This window comes from Durio zibethinus, chromosome 1 (assembly GCF_047325235.1).
Source record: "Durio zibethinus cultivar Kanyao isolate XHJ-2024 chromosome 1, ASM4732523v1, whole genome shotgun sequence".
In the NCBI taxonomy this organism is placed as follows: domain Eukaryota; kingdom Viridiplantae; phylum Streptophyta; class Magnoliopsida; order Malvales; family Malvaceae; genus Durio; species Durio zibethinus.
Genome location: NC_143162.1, coordinates 33,923,551 through 33,946,246, shown reverse-complemented (window position 1 = coordinate 33,946,246; position 22,696 = coordinate 33,923,551). Strand labels below are relative to the sequence as shown.

The 22,696-nt window shown below is 31.0% G+C and overlaps 2 protein-coding genes across 3 annotated transcripts; both read left to right on the top strand.

Moving 5' to 3' along the window:
* Positions 1 to 6,678, top strand: LOC111312447 (AP-4 complex subunit mu-like). Of its 2 annotated transcripts, none has more exons than XM_022912704.2 (13): positions 1 to 221; positions 883 to 977; positions 1,244 to 1,447; positions 1,763 to 1,879; positions 1,986 to 2,114; positions 2,566 to 2,689; positions 3,050 to 3,153; positions 3,264 to 3,368; positions 3,583 to 3,677; positions 3,769 to 3,856; positions 3,962 to 4,022; positions 4,158 to 4,231; positions 6,422 to 6,678. In XM_022912704.2, exons 1-13 carry the CDS (start codon positions 164 to 166, stop codon positions 6,518 to 6,520), a joined length of 1,353 nt encoding a protein of 450 aa, XP_022768439.1. In that variant the 5' UTR covers positions 1 to 163; the 3' UTR covers positions 6,521 to 6,678. The 2 variants fall into 2 exon arrangements, with proteins under 2 accessions (XP_022768439.1, XP_089622277.1); XM_089766151.1 differs by having other exon boundaries at positions 48 to 332.
* A 7,052-nt stretch (positions 6,679 to 13,730) lies between these two features.
* On the top strand, positions 13,731 to 15,091 carry LOC111311312 (AT-hook motif nuclear-localized protein 17-like). The gene has a single exon (XM_022910686.2). The coding sequence runs from the start codon at positions 13,996 to 13,998 to the stop codon at positions 14,929 to 14,931; it is 936 nt and encodes a 311-aa protein (XP_022766421.1). The 5' UTR covers positions 13,731 to 13,995; the 3' UTR covers positions 14,932 to 15,091.
* The last annotated feature ends 7,605 nt before the right edge of the window (positions 15,092 to 22,696 follow it).

Below are 22,696 nucleotides of genomic sequence, written 5' to 3'. Positions count from 1 at the left end.
AAAATATAATTATAATAAAAGCGGTAAGGGAAACAAATGCGATGGGTAAAGAAAACAGAAGAAAACAAAGCCCAAACTTAAAAAGAAACACCGAAGAACTCAAAACCAAAGGTCAATTTACGGAGAGAAGAAAACCGGGGAGACGAGTCGGAAGCCCAAAATCATGATATCTCAGTTCTTCGTACTCTCTCAGCGAGGCGATAACATCGTTTTTCGCGATTGTCAGTCCCTCTTCTTCTACTCTCCTCTTATTTTCTCTTTCGATCTGAACGTCACCTTCTCTTTTGATTTTTTTTTTAATTTTCTCTTTGAAAGCTCGCGATATGGAAATTGTAATGAGATCCTTTCCTTTTAAGTTTTTTTTTTTCTCAATAATTGACGCGATAGTTGAGTTTATAGATCTGGATTAATTCATATTCGATCCATGCTCTATTCAATTGGATAGAAAATATTATTGCAAATAATCCTTCTATTATGCTGCATTTTGAAGTATAATTTATGCTAATTTGACTCTCCATTTTTTGGCTTTTTTTTAAACCTTGATTCTCGAATCTATGTAGATCACCTGTCAGTGCTTCTTTAGTAATAAACGAATTATTTAAGCTTTGAATTGATTTTGCATGTTATATTTCTATAAAGTCATTAGGAATAATTGGCGTGGCTAACTATATAGGAATTTCTGGATACTGAAATTCATGATGCCTATGGAAATTTCTTGACATTTATTTGAATTTTTACAATTTGCACTTTATCATGTACCTTATGCAAGATAAGTATAAATTATTATTTATAAGATTGATTTATAATTGTGGTTTGATTCTATTGAATGGGAAGATTTTTACAGCCCAAGATGCAAAGCTGATTGAATAATTTTTACTGCAGATCGTGGTGAAGTAGTGAAAGGAAGTGCAGAGATATTCTTCCGAAAAGTTAAGTTTTGGAAAGAGGATGGACAAGAGGAGGCACCCCCTGTCTTTGTAGGTATTATCTTACTAAAGAATGTAATGTCAGGCAATATACTTTTGTACTGGCTGAACAAATGAGATGATTTGCATTACATGGAGTAACAAACGTATTTTGTCCACATATCCCCCTTGATATGTTGAATTTTAGATCGATTCATTTACCTCCTATTTTTGATATCATCGGCAAGTGTAATCCAATTTATATTTTACTTGATTATTGTGGTATCCAAGCTGGTGCAATTCCCTAATACTTTTGAATAATTATTTTCCATCGGTAGAACGTAGATGGTGTGAACTACTTCCATGTGAAGGTTGTTGGCCTGTTGTTTGTTGCAACCACAAGGGTTAACGTGTCACCATCTCTTGTCCTGGAACTTCTGCAAAGGGTTGCCCGTGTCATTAAAGACTATTTAGGGGTTTTAAGTGAAGATTCACTTCGGAAAAACTTTGTACTTGTATATGAGTTGCTTGATGAAGTCATTGTAAGTTTCTTTTCACACTAAACTCTTAACTGCTATGTTCTTTCTCTCTCTCTCTCTTAAAAGGCTTGCTGCTCTTGACCAACTACTAAGGGATTATTGCATCATGGATTAGCAGAACTCAATATGAATTTATAATAGACTGCATTTTAGAATTTATCTGTACATTAGAAAATTTAACATTTTTCTCCAATGAAATATGCTAAGCTTTTTTTTTTTTTTCTTTAATTCTGGTGAAATTTTTGCTGTTAATTATATATTGTGATTGTTCTTCTGAAAAAGATTTAAACACATCTGCTACTGTTGTTTTCCCACTAGGACTTCGGTTATGTACAAACAACATCTACTGAAGTTTTGAAGTCCTATGTATTTAATGAGCCAATTGTGGTTGATGCTGCACGTTTGCAACCTCTTGGCCCTGCTGCCATCTTTATGGTATGATGAGGTTACCTGGTTATCAACCCTCATATAAATGGTACTCTCTTGTTTTATCAACTTGACCTTGTGAAGCAGTTGATTTATCATATATGGATGCATGCAGCAAGGAACCAAAAGAATGCCTGGAACAGCAGTTACAAAGTCTGTAGTAGCAAATGAGCCTGGAGGTCGGAAGAGAGAGGAAATTTTTGTGGATATAATTGAGAAAATCAGTGTCACATTTAGCTCTAGTGTGAGTAAATTCTTTTTATTTGCATTCAACATCTTAAATTGTTCAAATTTCTAGCTATAAGTTGTTTATAATCTAATGATAATGCATAAAGTTGCTGGTTGAGTTGGTGTCTGACCAACTGGGTTTCATTAAATACTTTTGGATATCCTTTTTTTAAACTTTTTTATTCTTATTTATTCTCATTCTCTCTCTTTTTGAACAAACTAAAGTTAAATAGCTACCATTCTGTTCTTTCTCTCGTCATTATCTTCTTTAGTCTCTCTCTCTCTCTCCTGTAGTTTATTTGCAGTTAATAAATTTTTTTAAACAAAAAGTTACATTCCAAACACACACTCCCATCATCTAGTGTATAATTGTGTGAACCACTGTTAACCAATTCAACACACGCTCCCATCATCTAGTGCATAATTGTGTGAACCACTGTTAACCAGTTCATTGATGTTTGAAACAGGGATATATACTGACATCCGAGATTGATGGCACTATTCAAATGAAAAGTTTTCTGACAGGAAATCCAGAAATTCGATTAGCTCTTAATGAAGACTTGAGCATAGGAAGAGGAGGATCGGTCTATGGTACTGCCTTCGTGCATTCCTATTGATTATACAGTGTTTTTTTCTTTTGAAATTTGTCTTTCCATAGAGGTGCTATGTTCAAGCTTTTCGTTGCAAAGAGTTAACGATTGCTGATTATTGTAACTGTTTTTGTGCTTGATGACATTAGTTTTTGAAGGTTATTTTGAGAGGATTATTTCCTTTCTTGTCTGAGTGTATATTATATTCAGCCATGATTCTCAACTTTAACATGTTGCAGCTATTATCTTTGATGTGCATGTTCTAGGCAACATATCATTTAACCTACGTTGTGTCTCTACCATTCATCCACTATTTCAATCCAATGATTTGCCATCCTCTGGGTCTGCTTTTTTGTGGCAGATTATCGGAGTTCATCTGGTGCAGGGGTAGTGATACTTGATGATTGTAATTTTCATGAATCAGTGCGTCTTGATAGTTTCGATATGGATAGGACTCTGGCTCTGGTGAGTGAAACTTAGATGATAGCAGCTAGAAAACTGTAAAAAGATTGAAGAGACTATTAAACATCTTTTCATTGTTTAGGGGCATGTTTTATTCTGCTATTGTCTTTCAGGTGCCACCGGATGGTGAATTTCCTGTCATGAACTACCGAATGACTCAGGAATTCAAGCCTCCTTTCCGTATTAGCTGTTTAATTGAAGAAGCAGGACACCTTAAGGCAAGCTTGTCTTTCTTGACTTTCCATTCATCATGATGATATCATTATATCTTTTTTTTCATACTTCATAAGCATGTGATATCTCCTAAAAATAATAATGATATAAAAAAAACATATTTCATATATAAATAATTCATTTCGTTTTAGAATAAATTTGAAATTTCATAGCTTTGTTCCTGCATCAGTTTTTTATGCTTTCATACTGAAATTTTAGGCTGAAGTAATTCTTAAAGTACATGCTGAGTTCCCCTCAAACATTACTGCAAACACAATTGTTGTACAGATGCCACTTCCTAAATATACTGCCAGGTATTTTCCTTTTCCAATTGTCAATGTCGTAAGTGTTGAGATAAATGGATATATTTCTGTGGATTACATCTTTTGTACTCGGTAATTTCAGAGCTAGTTTTGAGTTGGAACCTGGGGCTATTGGGCAAAGAACAGATTTCAAAGAAGTAAACAAGAAACTTGAATGGGGCTTAAAGAAGGTAAATTTTTTAGTGATGCTTTGAGAAGTTTTTACCATCAAATAATTCAATTATGTAGTGGCTTTTTCCCATTCGCTATAATCATCATTTTGTAATGCTTGACAGATCGTTGGTGGATCTGAACATTCACTTCGTGCAAAGCTGACATTTTCACAGGAATCGCATGGTATGCATTATACATATTTTTTATTTTGAAAAGAATTTCTTTTTACTAAATTTTATCTTTCTCGATTTGTTAAGTTCATTAGAGAATTTGTGTTAAATTCATTTTCATTGATGAAATATTTATGGTTTTATTCAGCAAACATCACAAAGGAAGCTGGACCAGTTAGCATGACTTTCACAATACCCATGTATAATGCTTCAAGGCTTCAGGTAATGATATCGTCTAGTGGTAGTTGCCTAGAGGATTGAGACTTCCATATTTTGGCTGATACAAGCAAAAGTTTGAATGAATCTATGACAAAGCCTGGGATGGAAGAGGTTTAAAATGGAGCAGGCTCTAAATTAGGAATTCTTAAATCTTAGTTCTTTTTATGTTATGCTATTGAAATAGTGTCAATGTCCATGGAGCATTATTCTTTTAGTCTGATCAGTTGCCCGTCTTCTTGACAGATATTGCAAATATTACTTGTCTTGGGACCTTGTTTAGGATAATATCTAAGGCCCAGCCCACCCACCCCGTCTCCTTCATCCCTTTTTTCCCCTGTTTCTCTCTGCAAGCATGGTCATTAATTTCTGCTCTTAAATCAGGGATAACAACTAAAGGCCGCAAATTGGGCAGGTTGGGCTGACTCTGTATGCTACAATGTCTGGCATGGTATTATAGTGTGCTGGGTTGACCCAACATGATTAAAATATCAACCATGCTGGCATGGTCTAGATTTTCACGATGAATGGCCTAGGACAACCTGTGACCCATAGATCTTAAGGGCTGTTCTGCCCCTGGCCTGACACATTATAGTGGGCATTGCTGGGGGAGTGGGGAAGAAGTGGTCACATAACCTTTTAAGTAGTATGGGAAGTGAGCAACAGTCATCTTGTAACTATTGTAGTCCGTTGATAGATGGTAGGAGTGAGGGAATAGTTACGTGAACGTTTGCAAAGGGGACAACAATCACATGACTGTTTGCTTTTCTGAGTCAAACAATCATGTGACTATTCTTGGGACAAGGAGAGTGGGCTGGTTGAGGAAGTGGCTCCAACTTGTTGGGAATAAAAAAATTTGAATGATTGGTGTGGTGTTGAGGGTGGGGTTAAAAGGGGTAACAAATTCTAACAATAATTCAAATAGTAAAAGGTTTTTATGGACTGTGGGTCAGCTCATAGACTGTATGGGTCATGCTAACACAATGAGCTGCTAGCACGATCTCAGTAATTGTTGTGGACTTGTGTCAAGCATGGCTCATAGCTATAGACCTATAAGCCATGTTAAGCATGGCCCATTACGGGCTAAGCTATGCCATGCCTCGTGCTATCCGCTCATTTTGTCAACTCCAATCACAACCCTTTTGAGTAGCCATATTACCTATATTTATTCTTGCCATCTAGAATGCTTGGATAAGGTGGCAAAATGGACCGGATAGCAAGAGGCTTGGCACGACTCAGCTCATAATGGGCATGAGGCATAGTTCATAGGCCTATAGTTAAGGACCATGTTGGGTTTTGAAATCGTGGGAAATCGTGGCTCATAGTGCCAGCACGATGCAAGTGTCACGGACCTAAGGAAGAGTCCTGAATCTCACATCGAACATAATAGGAGGGTCACTGGGGTATAAAAGGATTCACACCACCTCTGTCTTGAGAGACGCCTTTTATAGGACAAAACCGTGAGACCAGAGGGGCCAGAGCGGACAATACCTCACAAGGATGTGAATCGTGGCGGTCAGGCTGATCCGGGACGCCAGAAAGGTGAATGCCCGGGTCCCGGAGCCGCATGGGTTCAGAGCTTAAGTCTCGACCCGTGACACAAGCTCGTGGCCTGCAGCCTATAAGAACTTTTATTATTTGAATTATTATTGTTACTTTTTACTCCTTTTGACCTCACACTACACCAATTGCTTAAATTTTTTTTACCAAGTTGGGCCCACTTCCCCGCTCAACCCATGTCCGAAGAATTATCACATCATTGTTTTAATTGCGAAAAACAATCATATGATCGATGTCTCCTTTTTTGGACGCTCATGTGACTATTATCTCACTCTACCATTTATCCAATCGACCACAATGGTCACACGATGACTATTGCCCAACCCCAAACCACTCGAAAGGTCATGTGACCATTTGTTTCGCATTCCTAACAATAGCCCACTACAATGTGCAGTGTTAGGCCCGGCACACTATAGTGCTTTGCTAGACACTATAGCATGTAGGGTCAACCTAGTGTGCCCATTTTGCCACCTCTAGCTAAGATGACTTTAAGTTGAAAACATAACGGTTGCCGTTCAATAGTAAAAGCCAACTCTCAAGTAGCTTGATAGCGCAAGAGGACAATGTTTCTAAACCCCAATTCTGTGTTTAAGTGATTCAAAGATTCCTAATACTAATATTGCTCTCCTCGTGCAGGTGAAATATTTGCAGATAGCAAAGAAATCTAGTTCCTATAATCCTTATCGATGGGTGCGATATGTCACTCAGGCCAATTCATATGTTGCTAGAATATGATATGGTGGAATCTGCATTTTTCTTATTTGTTGGGTCCTGGATGTCACTTTATTTTTGTTCACTAGATTATACAGTTTTTGTTGAAACACCATATTTTTAAGTTGTATCATGTGGTGAAATTTATTTGATTTCTTGTATTGATGTTGTGTTAGAGACAATTCGATGTTTGTGGGAAATTACTTGTCAGCTCGTAAGAATACAGTCGTTCAAACCACAATGAAAACCCCTAAATGATAACATGAAGGGTGACAGCCCTACTTTAGGAAATCCTGCTAAAGTTGCATGGCATGATCAAGTTTTCCGTTAGAAATGAAAACAAACTTTCCAGGCTTGCCCTATTACCTTATATGTAGCCTTTTCTAGTTTCCATGCTCTGCTTATACCGCCAGGTTTGCCCAATCCGATAGGTGGAACGGGTTCTTCTTGACAAAACTTATATTAGGATCGGCACAAAGGGACCAAGCGTTTACCTATACTGAAACGGTAAATTGTGGGCTTATTCACTGGACCCAGCCCTGAGCATGGCAGCAACACAGCAGCACGAAGTTGGGGTTTTGGTCTTTAAGTGTCGGTTCGTAATTGGGGTTTCCACTTTCCCTAAGACAAAATAAATGCTTTACGATTACATCCAGCAATCCGACACATTTTCCATCAAAATGTCATTTTAAGCCATTAGGCAATTTGTCCTTAAACGATTGCGTTGAATTATTTTTTCATTGCTGTTGACTACTATAATACTATTATCCCCTTATTCAATTATAGTTTTAATATATATAAATCCCAAACTTAAGTTTACAATTATTCTGAAGTGGTATCTAAAAATTTAAATTATTTTTTTTATCAAATATCAAATATATATATAATATACGAAATTTCTACAACCAATAAAGAGCTGTCTTTCATAGAATTTTTTGTTGAAATCGCCGACAGAATAATGTACTCTGGTCAAAACTTAAATTTCGCCTGTATAAAATAAGGTTTATAACTACTGGAAAATTATATTAATATAAGAAGAATTGTCAAAAGAAAAAAAAAACAACAGTAGATACTTCTCGAAATGTGAGATAGATAATAAAACTGAAAGACTTACATCATTTTCAAGAACTGCTTGAACTTTGATTATTCCCCTATGTGATTTATTTATACAAATTTAACGGTCAAATTATTTGACCAAGTTCGTATTAATATCATTATTTTATTCTGGCAGTAGCTCAACTTTGACGCCGGCAATCAGGAATGGCAAAAGGGTCACTGTCGAGGCAAATATAATACTTTCTGTCTCCAATTATGATATTCATATTTGTTATTGTACCTTATCCGTCAAATAATATTTTTATATATCCATTATCATATTTGACGGGTAAGGACAATCCAAATTTTATCTGTGTACTTAATTATAATTTTAAAAAATAATAATAAAATAATTCAATAAATTATATATCTTAAATTTACAGTAAATAATCCAATAAAATAAAAAAAATTCATTTAATAAAGTGATATGTAAAATATTTTTTGTAAATTATATATTATTTTTAATTATAAAAAAAATACATGAGACGAGAATTACCTCACCCATCCTCAAATCTGATTATTTGATTATTTAATTGATTACATACATTATATATATATATATATATATATATATTCATACTTGAAAACGAATAACCAGTGAAATTGCCATTCATATCGGCAACCTTCTTTTTTCTTTTCTCCATTTGCTTTTTGGACTTTTGGTGCTAAGATTGTTGTAATTAGATGTTGTATTTCTCTATAACTACACAAAGCGTTGTTGACTGTTAATCCAAATCTCAAACAACAAACCTTCCTTAATTGGAAAGAATTGAAATATGGTAGAATATATGTATCAATGATTAAAAGTTGATGCATTTGTTTTTTTTTTATATATAAAAAAAATTATTGCTCGAAGATGAAAGAAAATCTTGCAGATATTAAAATTTAAATTTTAAATTTATTAAATATTATATTTTTAAAAAAATTATATGAACTGATTGAATTAAATTTCGTATTTATTTCTAACAATTTTGTTAATTAATTAGTATGATTATTTAGTTAAAATCATTAAATAAAAAATGCTATTTGATTTTACGGGTATTTTTATTAATTAAATTAGACAGTTTTCTCACATTTTATCTTTTATCAATCATATTAACTAGGCAAGACCAATAATTTAATTTTTTTTCTTCTTATAGTATTATTTAAAAGAAATTATTTTTATTTCTTAACATTTGCTTTAGAAATGAAATGACTAAGATTCCAAAAAAATGACTCGTTATGATTTGGCTCAACTTGAACAATTTTTACCTAATTGGCTAATCCGACTTCCCTTTTCCATAAACCTCATCATCAAGTCAGCGATCATATATTAAGTCTTTCGTGATTTTATCCTTTTGATTGGTTAATGTTGTCCTTGAGGTAATCAAATGGCTAAGAAAATTACGCCTATGCTCCCACATCATTTTGGTTTTCTTTTCACAAACTCAAATGAGAAAATAAAATAAATCTAGGACTTATCTTTATTGATTTTTATAATAATTTTTAAAAAATGATTTTAACATAATTAAAATTTCAGCACTTATAATATATTTTATAAAAAATTATAAAATAACAGAAAACAAGAGAAAATTTTGCTTTGAGTTCCAAAATATATCAAATCTTCATATAATATTGCCAATGCCAACACGACAATAGCACAAATTTCATAGCTGGAATAATTAAATTATTTTCTCAGTATTTTTTAAGATTCATTCAAAAGAAATATGGATAAATTATAAGTTAATTAATCTAATTGAAACTTGCTACGGCATATAAATATATATATATATATTTTTTTTTTTTCTTTTTCACTTTATACCAAAGCAATTAGAAGGAGCTAACGTCGAAGTCAAGCTTCACCTTTTGGCTTTTACTTTGCCATAAGAATCTGTTGTTTGATGCCAAAATTTCCTTATTAATGTAAATGCTTTACTTCCCGTTGCTGTTGCGTAAATGTCTTATTCGATTTTAGTTACTCAAATTAGCAATTTCTGCTTTTTAATGTATCCTTTGATTCCTTTGTCATGCAAAAGTTATCCCATGCTTTGGACCAAAGCTTTTGCTATAAAATTTCATTTGACATACCTTACGTTAAATCGCTCTTCCCTCTTTTAATGTCTTGTTCTAAAGCACTTTCAATGACTGCTTACTTATATCTGAGATAAATCTAATGGTCCCAATGCTTCTTTAAGTATCTTTGTTAAGTAAAAAATTTTATCTATGGTTACTAATAATCTATGAGAAATGTTAAAGTGCTTGATTATCGATTGTTTAACCATTAGCAGATAATCATATCGTTATTCTCAATTATTTCTATAATAATATTTTTTTATATATAAATGATATCGCGTTATAAGTATTAAAAAAAGTTTATGAAGTTTCTAATAAAGTTTCTAAGACAAAGTTTCTAATAAAAAAAGATTCTTCATATATAACAATTAATGGATCATACTCATAAATAAGTATAAAGGATCAAGTAATTAGCTATAAATATTGAATTTAATGAAAAAAAAAAAAGAACAAAAAAGGAAAAAGCAGTTTGAGGAATGCTTTCCCACATTATAGTAACAAATCTCATTTGCTATGATCAAAAGGATAATTAATTGGACCACATATCTGGCTAGCTCGGGTTGGTAACCTAACTTGTCGAGTTTTACCATGCATTAATACTATTTCATGTGGATGCTACGTAGCTTCACTTCGTTATCCTTAAAAGGGTAAGTTTCAACAAAGATCTGCAGTCAGTTTCGACTTGCTTGGCAATCCTTTTCTTTGAACTCCAGCTGCCCTCTCTTTTGCCATTTTTATAAATAACCCAGCTGCTTCTATCTACCTACTTTCAAGAGTTAATGGTCAGATTCATTGTTTACACTGTAAGAATATTAATAAAAAAAAGAAACAATGTTTTTTTTTTAACATTAGGTCGATGATTTGTGTATTCATATTATATAAAATATTAAAATTCATATATTCATACCGTAGTTTACATAAAAATTAAATATCACAATTTGTGTTGATATAAAAATATAAAACATATATTTTTTGTTTTATTAAATCTATATATAGTTATTATTAAAATTTTAAATCATATCATTTTCGTATCTTTAATTCATATCGTATTTGTGTTATATCATCATATCATGTTTTAAATTGTTAAGTCTAGACAACGCATCATTTCTCATAAAATAGTATTTTCCTTGCAAAAAAGGAATTAATTTCTATTATCATCAATGATAAAATTGATAGGTTTTAATGGGTGTATTTGAATGGTAAAAGTTTGGAGGTTTTGAATTCAAAATTTAAGATTATTAGGCTGAATTTATAATTAAAGTGTCATGTTGCAATATAAAATATTGTACAAAAAGTGATATACTCTAGGTGCATGGTTTAATTCTTACAATTCTCTAGTACTAAGTTATAATTTAAATGTTAATTAGTATAATGATCATAATTTAAAATCAGGTTAACATTTTGAAAAATACCACTTTAAATTAGGTTCTAATTGACTTTGTAATATGTGGAGCTGAAAATATAAAATAAAAATAAAATGGAAAGGAAGATATGATAATGTAATGTTTTTTTTTTTTTTTTGAGATAAATGATAATGTAAAGTTAACTATGAAAGAAAATTTTCTTAATGTAAATTCGAAACTTAACTCAACCAAATTATATAATTATTTTTAAAAGTGACGTCAAATAATTTTAAAATTTAAATTTTAATACTCAAATGCAATGTTATTTTAAGAAAAACACACATTGCCAAACCTTGTACAACTCAACCTACACCCACTTGATGAATTACCACAACAGTTAAAGAAGAGAATATAAGTTTTTTTATTTTTTTTCCTACTTTGTTTACAGCATGTGACAGGATTTTCTTGGGTGGGTCCACTTTTGATATTTAATTTCCACATTTTCATTTATTTTAAAAGAAAAAAAAAGTAATACTAATAGCAATCTTTCTCTGACTTTTGGGGATTGTATAAAAATCCAAGTTTTGCTTCCTAAGCAAAATTATTATAAGCTTTGAATTTACTTTGATTAAGTATTATACAACCTCCAAAGAAAATAAAAATAAAAATAAAAAAAAGAAGAGAAAGAAAGTCGTCTTTGAAAACCCCCCTAACCGTTTGAATATTTTGAGCACATGAGAAATGGGAAGAAAAAGAAAAACCACCTAATTGTTGTCAAAGTAAGTGAGCTGAATGATGCAAGAAAACTAGAAAAGGGTCCAAGATAACTAGAAATTAGACAGTGATCATAGTAAAAAGTATGATTAATAGAGATAGTAATAAAAAATAATTGCTCTTTCACAAAAACAAAGATGAACTGCTTTAAAGGAGTTAAAAGAGGAAGAAAATTTTGGTAAAGCCCAAATAATAAAACGATTTGATTGGTAAGAGCGTGAAGGCATCTCCCATGACCTAAAAGAAGAGCATCAAGGAGTCAATATCAATCCACTTGGTCGCTAGGACCCAATGGGCCAAATCTCTACTCTCTCCTTTCCATTCAAACATGAACAAAGAAAAGCCGAAGCGGTGCGCCGTCCAATGCAATGCAATGTGCGCCGAGCTAACTTATTGTGTATGGGGTTGATTTAGGGTTTGCAACTCAATCCATTCCCTATCGATTTTAATTCAATATGATTTTGTTAGGGTCGATTTTTTTTTAAATTAAATTTTGAGTCAAGTAATCATAAAAAAAAATCAAAATCAGATTGGGATCAAGTTTTAGATAAATTTAATTTGATTTGACCAAATATATATTTTATTTTTAATTAATTTTTATTTATATTTATTTATTTAATTTAATATTTATATTAAAAAATTATATTTTATATTTAAAAAAATATTTTATTAATTTCGAATTGAATCGAGTACGATTTATATAATATCAATTCAAATTAGATATAAAAAATAAAAAATTCTTCAAGTTGAATTTGAGATGAATAAAAACTCACTTCGATCTGATTCGTTGTTATCTTTAAGTTGATTAACGTAATTTAATTTAAAGTGATGAAATTTAAATAAGGAATTTTAGAATTTTTTTTAAAGATATTAGTTTTCATGTTTAAGAAATTAAGAGTTAATAGATTTTAAAAAATGTTATTATGCTAAATTGAACAAATTTAAGATTATATTTCAAATTTTGCTTAAAATACTTGGATCATGAATTAAAAAAAATGATTATTAAAAAATTAGATGTAAAGATATTTTAAACGAAAGTATTTATAAGTTCAGTAGATACTAAAAACAATTTTTTATGAATAAATATGATTTAGATGAAGAATTATTATTTTTGAAATTAAACATCATGCTGAAAAAATTTTAAATTTTTAAAAGTTTTTGAATATCTAAGTTAGACATTCAAATGCAACATGTAAATTTTCACACAAAATATAAAATATTGCAAAGTGTATAATATCAAGTTTCCATCTCATAATACAAAGTAAATTTTCATATAAATTACTTTTAAACTTAATCATTCAAGTTCTCTTCAAAAACCATTTGAATTTCTTTTTTTTTTTTTTAATTTCAAAACTATTTATTAACCTTTAAATATCATTTCCCTATCACAAATACAAATTACATAATTCCAAACTTTTATATTTTATAAAAAAAAACAATTAATTCTTTTAATTCTTTGTATACATTTTTTATAAGACTAATGTCACGAAGAACTATTAAATTTAATAAATATATAATATTAAATGATATATAAATTTAAAAAAATTTTAATATGGTATTTGAGTTATAAATTTATTAATTAAAATAATATCAACTCATAATTTAATTAATTTTAAATAATAATAAATTATTAATAAATAATTTTTTAAATATTATATTAATTAATAATTTTATAATTTAAATATCTTAAAAATATTTCATCTATGATAATATATATATATATATATATATATGTTACAACCAATCTTTCATACTTTCCGCTTTTGTCACTTCTGCTCTTTGTTTCTACTCTCTCATGTAGGATGTGTGGACCCTACTTTTACCAGCGGCGCCATTAGTCTTGGCTTCAAAGCTCACCTCTCCCCCCCCCTCTTATTTTTTTCCTTCAATTCTGTAGCTATCAATCAATAACCTTCTCTCGCCCCCACCTCCTTTATTGTTCCCCCCTATAAACAAATCCAAACGCCACGTTCCTCTCCTGTTTCTTCTACTCTCTTTCTCTCATCTCTCCCCTAGTTTCTTTCTTCCCCCACAGCCCATCTCCCTGCCCATTCCATCTTTGTTCAATCCCCTGTTCTTTTCTTGTCTTTTAATTTTCCCCTTATTTTATTGCAAAATCCTACATCCAAAATCTCTCCAATCATAGGCATTCACAAAGAAACTTATTTTTTTTAAAAGAATAGAAATTAATAATATTAGGAGATATTTCGAAAAAAAAAATCTTACCCCCACGACATGAAAGGTGAGTATGTAGAACCCAAAAACGGAAACCCCAACATGTTTTCCAAACTCCACCACCCTCACCATCAACACCAACACCAACACCAAAATCATCCTTTCTCTCATCATTTTCAACTCGCTCGTGATTCCCAAACCCCTGACTCCGATGACACCAGCCACACCACCACCCCTCCCCCCAAAGACCTGGCCACCAACCTCAACTCTTCTCTCCCTAGTGGTGGCAGCGCCGGTGGTGCTAGCGGTGGCGATGGGTCTACCATTGAAGTCGTTCGTAGACCCAGAGGTCGACCTCCTGGCTCCAAGAACAAACCCAGACCACCCGTCATCATCACTCGTGAATCTGACCCCGCCATGAGTCCTTACATTCTAGAAATCCCTGGAGGAAACGATGTCGTCGAAGCTATTTCCAGCTTCTCTCGTCGCAAAAACATTGGAATCTGTGTACTTGCAGGATCTGGAACTGTCTCCAACGTAACTCTCCGTCAGCCTTCAACTACTCCAGGAGCTACCGTAACTTTCCATGGAAGATTAGACATCTTATCCCTCTCCGCCACGTTCCTACCTGAAACGACGTCGTGTCATGTGCCCAACACGTTTTCAATCTCTTTGGCGGGTCCTCAAGGGCAGATCGTTGGAGGGTTCGTAGCTGGCTCGTTGGTAGCAGTTGGCACTGTGTTTATAGTAGCTGCTACGTTTAACAATCCTTCTTATCATCGGTTACCTGGAGAAGAAGAAGCAAGGAATACGGTGTCGTCTGGTGGTGGTGGTGAAGGGCAATCGCCGCCGTTGTCTGTTGGCGGTGGAGATAGTGGTCACGGTGGCGGGGCAGATTCTTGTGGGCCGGTTTCGATGTATAGTTGTCATTTGAGTGGATCAGATGTGATTTGGGCTCCAACTGCTAGACCACCACCGCCTCCACCGCCTTTCTAATGAGTTAAAAGTTTTAGCCTTTCGAGCTTTTCTTATAAAATTTTCTTCTCTGGGAGCACTGTGAATTAATGGGGTTTAGACGACCGTTCTTTTTTCTTGGGTTTATGTAGTCTTTTGTACTTTTGTTCCATCATATGATCATTAATTACCTTTGCTTAAATCTTAATTTTGATATTTTATAATTATCAGTTAAATTCTTTGTTGATATAAGAGAAAATGTGCTTCAAACAATTTCAAGCTTCGGAGAAGCTGAGAAAGCATAGTCATTGGCTTTGCCTTCGATTGAGCTGAGACGACCCTGAATAATCATCTTCAACTAGGGCGTGGGTTATCAAATTTGTCAAACATCAAAATCGAAATTTCTTCTGGGTTTTTGTTCTCTCTGTTTTTATTACATGTTAGATATTTGCCAGATTCTTTTTCCTTAATATTTGTTGGGGTAAAATGAGGTGCAAATGGAAGAGAGAGCTGAGCTCTGCTTAGCTTTGCTTTGAAGTTTGAAACTGATCATACATATCTCTGCACTTCTGCAAGCAGCAGCAGCAGCTGCACCACTGGCTGACAGATAATGCAGCTGACTCGATTGATCGTTTCTTTTATTTTTCCCATCTTCTTCGTTGAGATTAAGCGTATGCCAGAAGAAAACATGGCTAGGGTTATGCCTGCCAGTTTCTTTTCAGTGCTGCTAACAGAGAAAAAGTGAAAATAAAAAGAAAGATGGTTTCGGTTTGCTTTTTGTCCAATACCTTCTTGAAAGTTCTTACGCCACGTTTAATGGCAGTATTTTTCTCTTAATTTATTATTATTTTTCTCTCTTTTCTGTCTGATCATATATGTACTTTGCTTTGTCTCTTTCTAATTTTTGCATCTTTTTCTTTGATGGGAAAAAAGAAGACAATGATGAAAGCAAAGATAAGGGTGTGGATGGGGGGACTCACTGGCCCTCTCTCCGTAAAATCAATCTTCGATTCTCGAGCAGCTGCTGTTGCTCTTGCCTGCTGAATACTACTGGCTACTGCTTTCTCACCCGAATGAGTTAAACGACACTTGTGTTTGGCTCTGAATGGTCATATTTCATGGTGATAAGACACTTATTGCCTGATTCTATCAGTTTTTGCTTTCTTTCTCTTTCTTAAAAAATTTTGCAGATTGTTTTGTTATTATTGTTATCCTTTTTTGAGTTTTTTTTTTTTTTTTTTTTCATTTGAATGTTGCCTCATCAAACTATATGCTACGATTGGAAGGGTTTTTTTTTTTTTTTTTTGACATTAATTACTATTTAAAGTTATTTATCAATATCCATCATCTATTTATGTTTTTAGTAAAAAAATAACAATTAAAAACTTACCAAAAAATAAAAAACATATATACTTATGCTTGAATTGCATTTTTGGCATGCCATCATATCGTAAAGAAGATGATTCATTTCCTACGGCACAATTTGCATTTTTATCTAAGAATATTCCTCACTTATGTTTCTAACGTTTATTTTATGCGCTTACTATTTTTTTTTTTCAAAAAAAAAGAGGGAGCTTTAATATTCTAGCCAAGCGAATCGATCATGCAGGGAAAGATCAGTGTCTTTGCTTAAAATTTTTTCTTTTGCAATTTAGATTATGTTCCAAAACATTGTCAAAATGGCCATAGTGTTTTAATTTGTTCTCCATGACCAAGGTATAGTTTTTTTTTTTTTTTTGCCATATGATCAAGGTCTAGTTCAAGTCATTTAATTTTGATATATTATTCAAATATTTTCTTCCTTTCCCTCCTTTAGTTTTATTTTTATTTATTGTCTTATTTTTCTTTTATATGTGGCTTTTTTTTTTTAATTGATGATCAACTTTTTTTCCCACCTATAACTCTTCCCAGCAATTTATAAAATACATATTTTTTAATGGGATCATAATTTTAAAATAATGGTAAAAATTATAATTATTAAAATTTGAATTTTAAATTTAAAAACATTAAAAAAATTCAAAAGTTAGTTTATACAAACAATTAGTTATGGCTTTCTATCCCACCTAAAATAACTGATATTTTAAAAGTTGAAGGGAGATCTTTTGGCCCCCCAGCCAAAACAAATTACTAGTAAATCGATTTCGTCCTACCAAAATTTTGAAATCTTTAAAAGAGATTTTCATGTTTCAGAGTAGCCATTATCATGTTAATCATTCATGCTATTGAGATTTGGGAGAAAGCTTATAGGAATGTTTTTAAGTGAAGTTTATAATTTTTAAAAAAAAAAGTAATTTAATAAAAATTTTAATCAAATAAATTGATAAATTTTAGTGTGAAAATTAATAATACGTAAAAATTTATTAAAAATATTACTTATAATTCAAATTTAATCTATTTTTATTTAATAATAAAAATTGTTAATATTTTTAATTAAAAATATTTAACTAAAAAATATATATATATAAATTTTTTCAAATTTTATATATTCAGTTATTGTAATAAAAATTTTTAATCTATTAATTTTAATTTTTTATTTAATTATTTTTAATTAAAAATTTCATTTAAAAAATTTTATTTAAATCCTTCCCTCATATTTGTGGCCGTACACCAATTTGGGGGGGAGGGGGGGACAGATGGTGTGTAATTATAAGTAAATGGTTGACAAAATTATTAAAGAGGGAGGTTGATACAAATAGCTACCTAAAAATATAGGGTTTTATTGTTTTTCCCACTGCAACTAACTAAATAGGTTGATCATCTTAATTTACTCCATCAGCCACTTGTAGAACATTTTTCATTTTTTACATCTCAAAAGTGATTTATTAATAAAATGTTAAATTTTTAATTTTAAACGATTAAATTTAAAAATTATAATAATGTTAAATATAAAAAAAATAAAAGTAGTATATTTTTATTATTTAATATGTATATCTTACCTTTTAGACTAGGATTGATGTTCAAATTCAATGGCTTCAATTTTGAAATCAATTTCAGTTTTAATATTGATAAATTTTAATTTTTTTCAAGAAAGTAATTAATAAAAATTGGGTATTTGAATTTGAGATTTAATATATAGTTGGGGTTAAATGGTTGTAATTATCCTTTTTTTTATTATTTTTATGGAAGAAGGGGAAAAAGGGGGTTTGATGGATTGTGGTTTGAATTGATGGAGGAAGGTGTTGACTTTTGAGGAGAGTTTCAAAGGAGGTTGTTTCAATAACCTTACCTTACCTTACCTTGCTGTTGCTTATGGCATGATCCATTAATTAATTAATTTAATTAGAATGCACTTCCATTAATGCTATACTATTTATTAACATCTCGAGCAAGGTTGCCTCCTATTTTGTGCACTACCCCTTAATCAAACATCAAATAGATTTGTCCAAATCAAAAATTGGATGCTAATGCCTAACCCTCTGAAAATTTCTCTACCAAGTGGGTGGCCAATCCCCTAAAGCTGACCAGAAACTAAAACTTCTTTGTTTTCCCAGTTGGCAATAAAAGCCAACCAATCTAATTCCAGTCTGGGAAACGAAATGAAAATCCTTCATAACCTGGCGCCTCTTTCTTTGACCATTCCCTTACTTTGATTCCATGTTATCTCCTCAATGCTCTTGGTTATGATTATTATCATAAAATCATGTTGCTTTTGTTCTTCCCTTAATACGACAAAACGTTCTTTTGATGAATGTAAGAAAAGTTTCTTGGTTGATTGGTGAAGTTGCCTCAAAATTCAGGGACATTTTTCCTAATAAAAGTTATCATTAGTTCTTTTACTCAATGCCTCAACTTTCATCATTTTACTCGGTTGTTCAGATTTGACTTTGTTTGCATTCTGCCGGGTTCTTTCAAGTGTAATAAGATTTGCAAAATCCAGATTGTCTAGCAACTTTGTTCGATCTTAATGCAGTCAAACTTACTGGTGATGATAAGGCAAAGCAAGAAATAAAGAAGATGAAGCAACCTGTGATTGTCAATTTCAGCAATTTTCCCCGTTAATTTTTGCTTCATTTTCGATTCCAATATCATAAAATCAATAGGAGAATAGGGATAGAAACAATCAGATTCACTACTATCTTGCACAAAACAAACATTTGGGGACAAATTGACTCTAAAGTCTAAATGACTGTCCCAGCGCCATCATTCTGAAGCTTAAGCCCTTTCTTCCTTTATTTCCTGAATTTAGTAGGCCCCAATTAATCAAGCTAGAATTACATCATTGGGGTACCAAAAAACTAGGGTTTGGCCTAATGAATTATTTTATACTTTGGGTAGATAATTGAATTATTCATTGCTTTGACTATTTTCAGTGTTCACATATGGAACAGTAATGTATATATGCTGACAGAAGAGTAGATTTTCCAAGTTCAGAACAAATCCACTGCTTCATCTTTATAATAAAGTATATTATCTTCAACAGCATGACCTGTCTGATTACTTCGTTGTAAGTAACCAAAAAGCTCTTTTTTTTTTTTTAAATCGAAGTAGATAAATTATTTAATTTTAAGGTCATAATAAAATATATTATATTAGTTTTTTTAACCCATATAATGTACGGAATTTTTATTAAAATTTTCATAATTTTAAATTTATTTTAAATTATTTATCTAATATATAATTATATATTTATAAATATTAAATTATAATTAAATGATAATTTATACATAGCATATTATAAATAATATTATTCATCTAAAAAATTTAAACTTTTGTAAATTTTTAAGAATTATAAAAATATTTTTTTCATTAAAAAATATTTTCTTTAATTTATTTGCTGAATACTAAAAATTTTACTACCCTTTTCTTCTTGTTTGATAAAAAATCAAGAATTATTATTTAAATAGTTGAAATTAAAAATTATTTTTATCATAATATTGATTAAGTGGTATATATATATTTGATTGAACAACAAATCACAATTATTAATTTTGTTATAATTATTTGCTTTCTATTAGTTATTAATTTTGACATACTTCAAGTAATTATTACATAAATATATTGGGTTAACAATTATTTCTATATATGTCGACAAAATACAGTTATTTTTTAGATAAATGGGAAACAATAATTATTTACGTTATGCTTAAAAACTTTTTTTGAAATATTTTTTTTATTTTAATCATTTTTAATATAAATGATAGTATTTTTTGTGAGTTAAATATGGTAGTGATCATCATTATTCTCATATCATCTATTGTCGACAAAGAAATTTAATAATAAAAAATATAGAAAAAGGAAATAGATAATATAAATTTATATATTATTTTGTCAAGATTAAATATATACAATAATAAAAGTAGATATGTTAATAAATTAACAGAGAATAAAAACATTAAAAAAATGAATAAAAAAATAAATATATAATATAAAAAGTTAATTATAATCGATCTAAGTAAAATTTTAAAAAATTATGGACTAAAGAGAAACAAATAAATTAACGAAATATATAATATAAAAATATTTGAATTAGAATATAAATAAAACATTATATTTGTTTTCAAAGAAAAAACATATTTTTATCTAACTTTTTTAATAACATTAACATGTATCATATTTTCATACAAAGATATAAGCTTTTATTACTTTAAACATAAATACTTTTTAGTCAATAATTCATTAACTTATCTAAAAGTATTAAATTTAAATAATCTATTAAATAATTTTAAATTTTTTTTAGATTTTGATTTGAATTTAAATAATTATTTAAAAATATTAAATTTAAATAATTTATTAAATATAATTATTTGACAGAAAATAAAATTTTATTAAGTATATATATTTAAAACTACCATTAAATTTAAAAAGAAAATATAAATTACGATTTAATAAATTTGAATTCAAATCTTATACAAAAATTTCAATCTTAGATAGATATTGATTTCAATTTAAATAATTTATTAAAATATTTTATTTGATAAATAAAATAATATAAATATTATCTTATGTGTCATTAAAAGAGATTATTCACTTAGGTATCTATGTAAGTAATTTTGATCATATAATCTTATATGTTGTAATAATATATATATATATATATATATTAAATTTGATAATTTAAAATAAATAATTATAAATTATGTATTTGAGATAATTTCAACAAACTATCACAGATAGAATTCAAACCCAAAAAAGTTGTCAATTAAGTATAGAAACTTGTAAGACTGGGGAAATCCAAATTTTCAGCTTAGCCAATTGATTATTGTTTAAAGAAAGTAGTACAACTTGGTTTTCATGGCCATAAATATCAGTGATTCCATCAGTTGCATGATCTTTTAACAGAGTGCTACATTTTTAACTGAAAAATACTAACGTTCTCAATATATATATATATGCTTAGGAAGTGAGTTTTAGGTATGGGTCATGGTCAATACAATATGAAACCTTGAAGCAAAGTCTTTCTAGCTGGTAATTGGAGTTTAGGGATTGTAACGATCCCTTTTGTAATTTGGTTGGTGATGCAGATCAATCAGAAGAGGAATTCTGGAACATTATAATCAGAGAGATCAAATAAAGACCAGCGTGAATTGAAAAAAGGCTCAAAGCATCTTTACTAAGATGCTAAGTTTGTTTAACGGCAAGAACAAGACAGGCACTACCATTGCCTTCAAGCCGAAAAGAAGACTTATTTTGACGCAAATAGATGGATGACAAAGATCCTTAGTTAGACCAACCACCCATGATTCGCTGTCCCTTGCTGCTTTGCCCCGCCATCATTCGAGACATAAGGGATTCAAAGAAGGGGCGGAGATAAACTTTTCCAAGCTCAAGATTTTTCAGGGGAAGAGCAATGTAAAACTGATTAAAAAGCATGTTAAACCTTGCCATGAATGCATGCTTAAAACACTTTCGTGTTAAACTTGAATTAGTAAAAGAAGGTACGGCAATGAAGAAGTTTTTGAAACTGCCCATTTCGATTCGATCTGATCTTTCCGTTTGAACAAGTTGGGGATGGAGGGGGTCCCATGTTAGCTCACAAGTTGCTATAGCTTTTCATTGAAGCCAGACTAGTTTAAGAGATAGAAGTAATCGATACACTTGACAAAATCAAAATGCATGGCTTGGCAGTGACTTCTCGATGGCAGACTTTTGCTCGCTTTAAATGTCGGCCAGAAGAAGCTACAATCCCCCCCACTTGCATCACCTTGTTTTGTTGTTTCTTGATCAATAATATAACACGTTCAACCCTGCAGGCACCCAGAAAACCCCACTAATGACAATAACCCAACGGCGTGTAGGACGTTTTGGACTTAAAAACAAGCTTTGGAAAGTCAAGCCTGAATTCCTTGTTTGCCTTTAAAGTTCATTAATCCACAATTTAAAATAAAAAAAATGAAGTTTCTTCGAAGATGAGAGTTGATCTAAATCTGCTTTCAAAAACCAACTCTTTCATTCTTTTTTTGCTTGGTGTATAACTTTGAATCTAGCAATATAACCACGTTTCACGTATAAACATGGTGGTCACCTAACTTTGGGACACAATTTTTTCTTCAAAATAGTTGGCAAGTGAACCCAAAATATTTGACTTTTAGATTACCGTCAAACTCATAACATCCTCCCATTGTTTGAATATCATGAATTACTAGAGAAAGTTCTTTCAAATCAGCTAGCTTTTTTCCAAAGCGAAGTTGGAACTGGATATCCTGGTTCACTTTGAAAACCCCAAATGGAGACGCGACAAAATCAAGAGGGACAAACGTTATGATCTCTAAAGATGCGAAATTCACTCATTTCGAACTTGAGATTTAAGAAAATTAAAAGTTACAAGATAATTCTGTCTACTCTTTACTTTAAAAGAGATGTGAACATA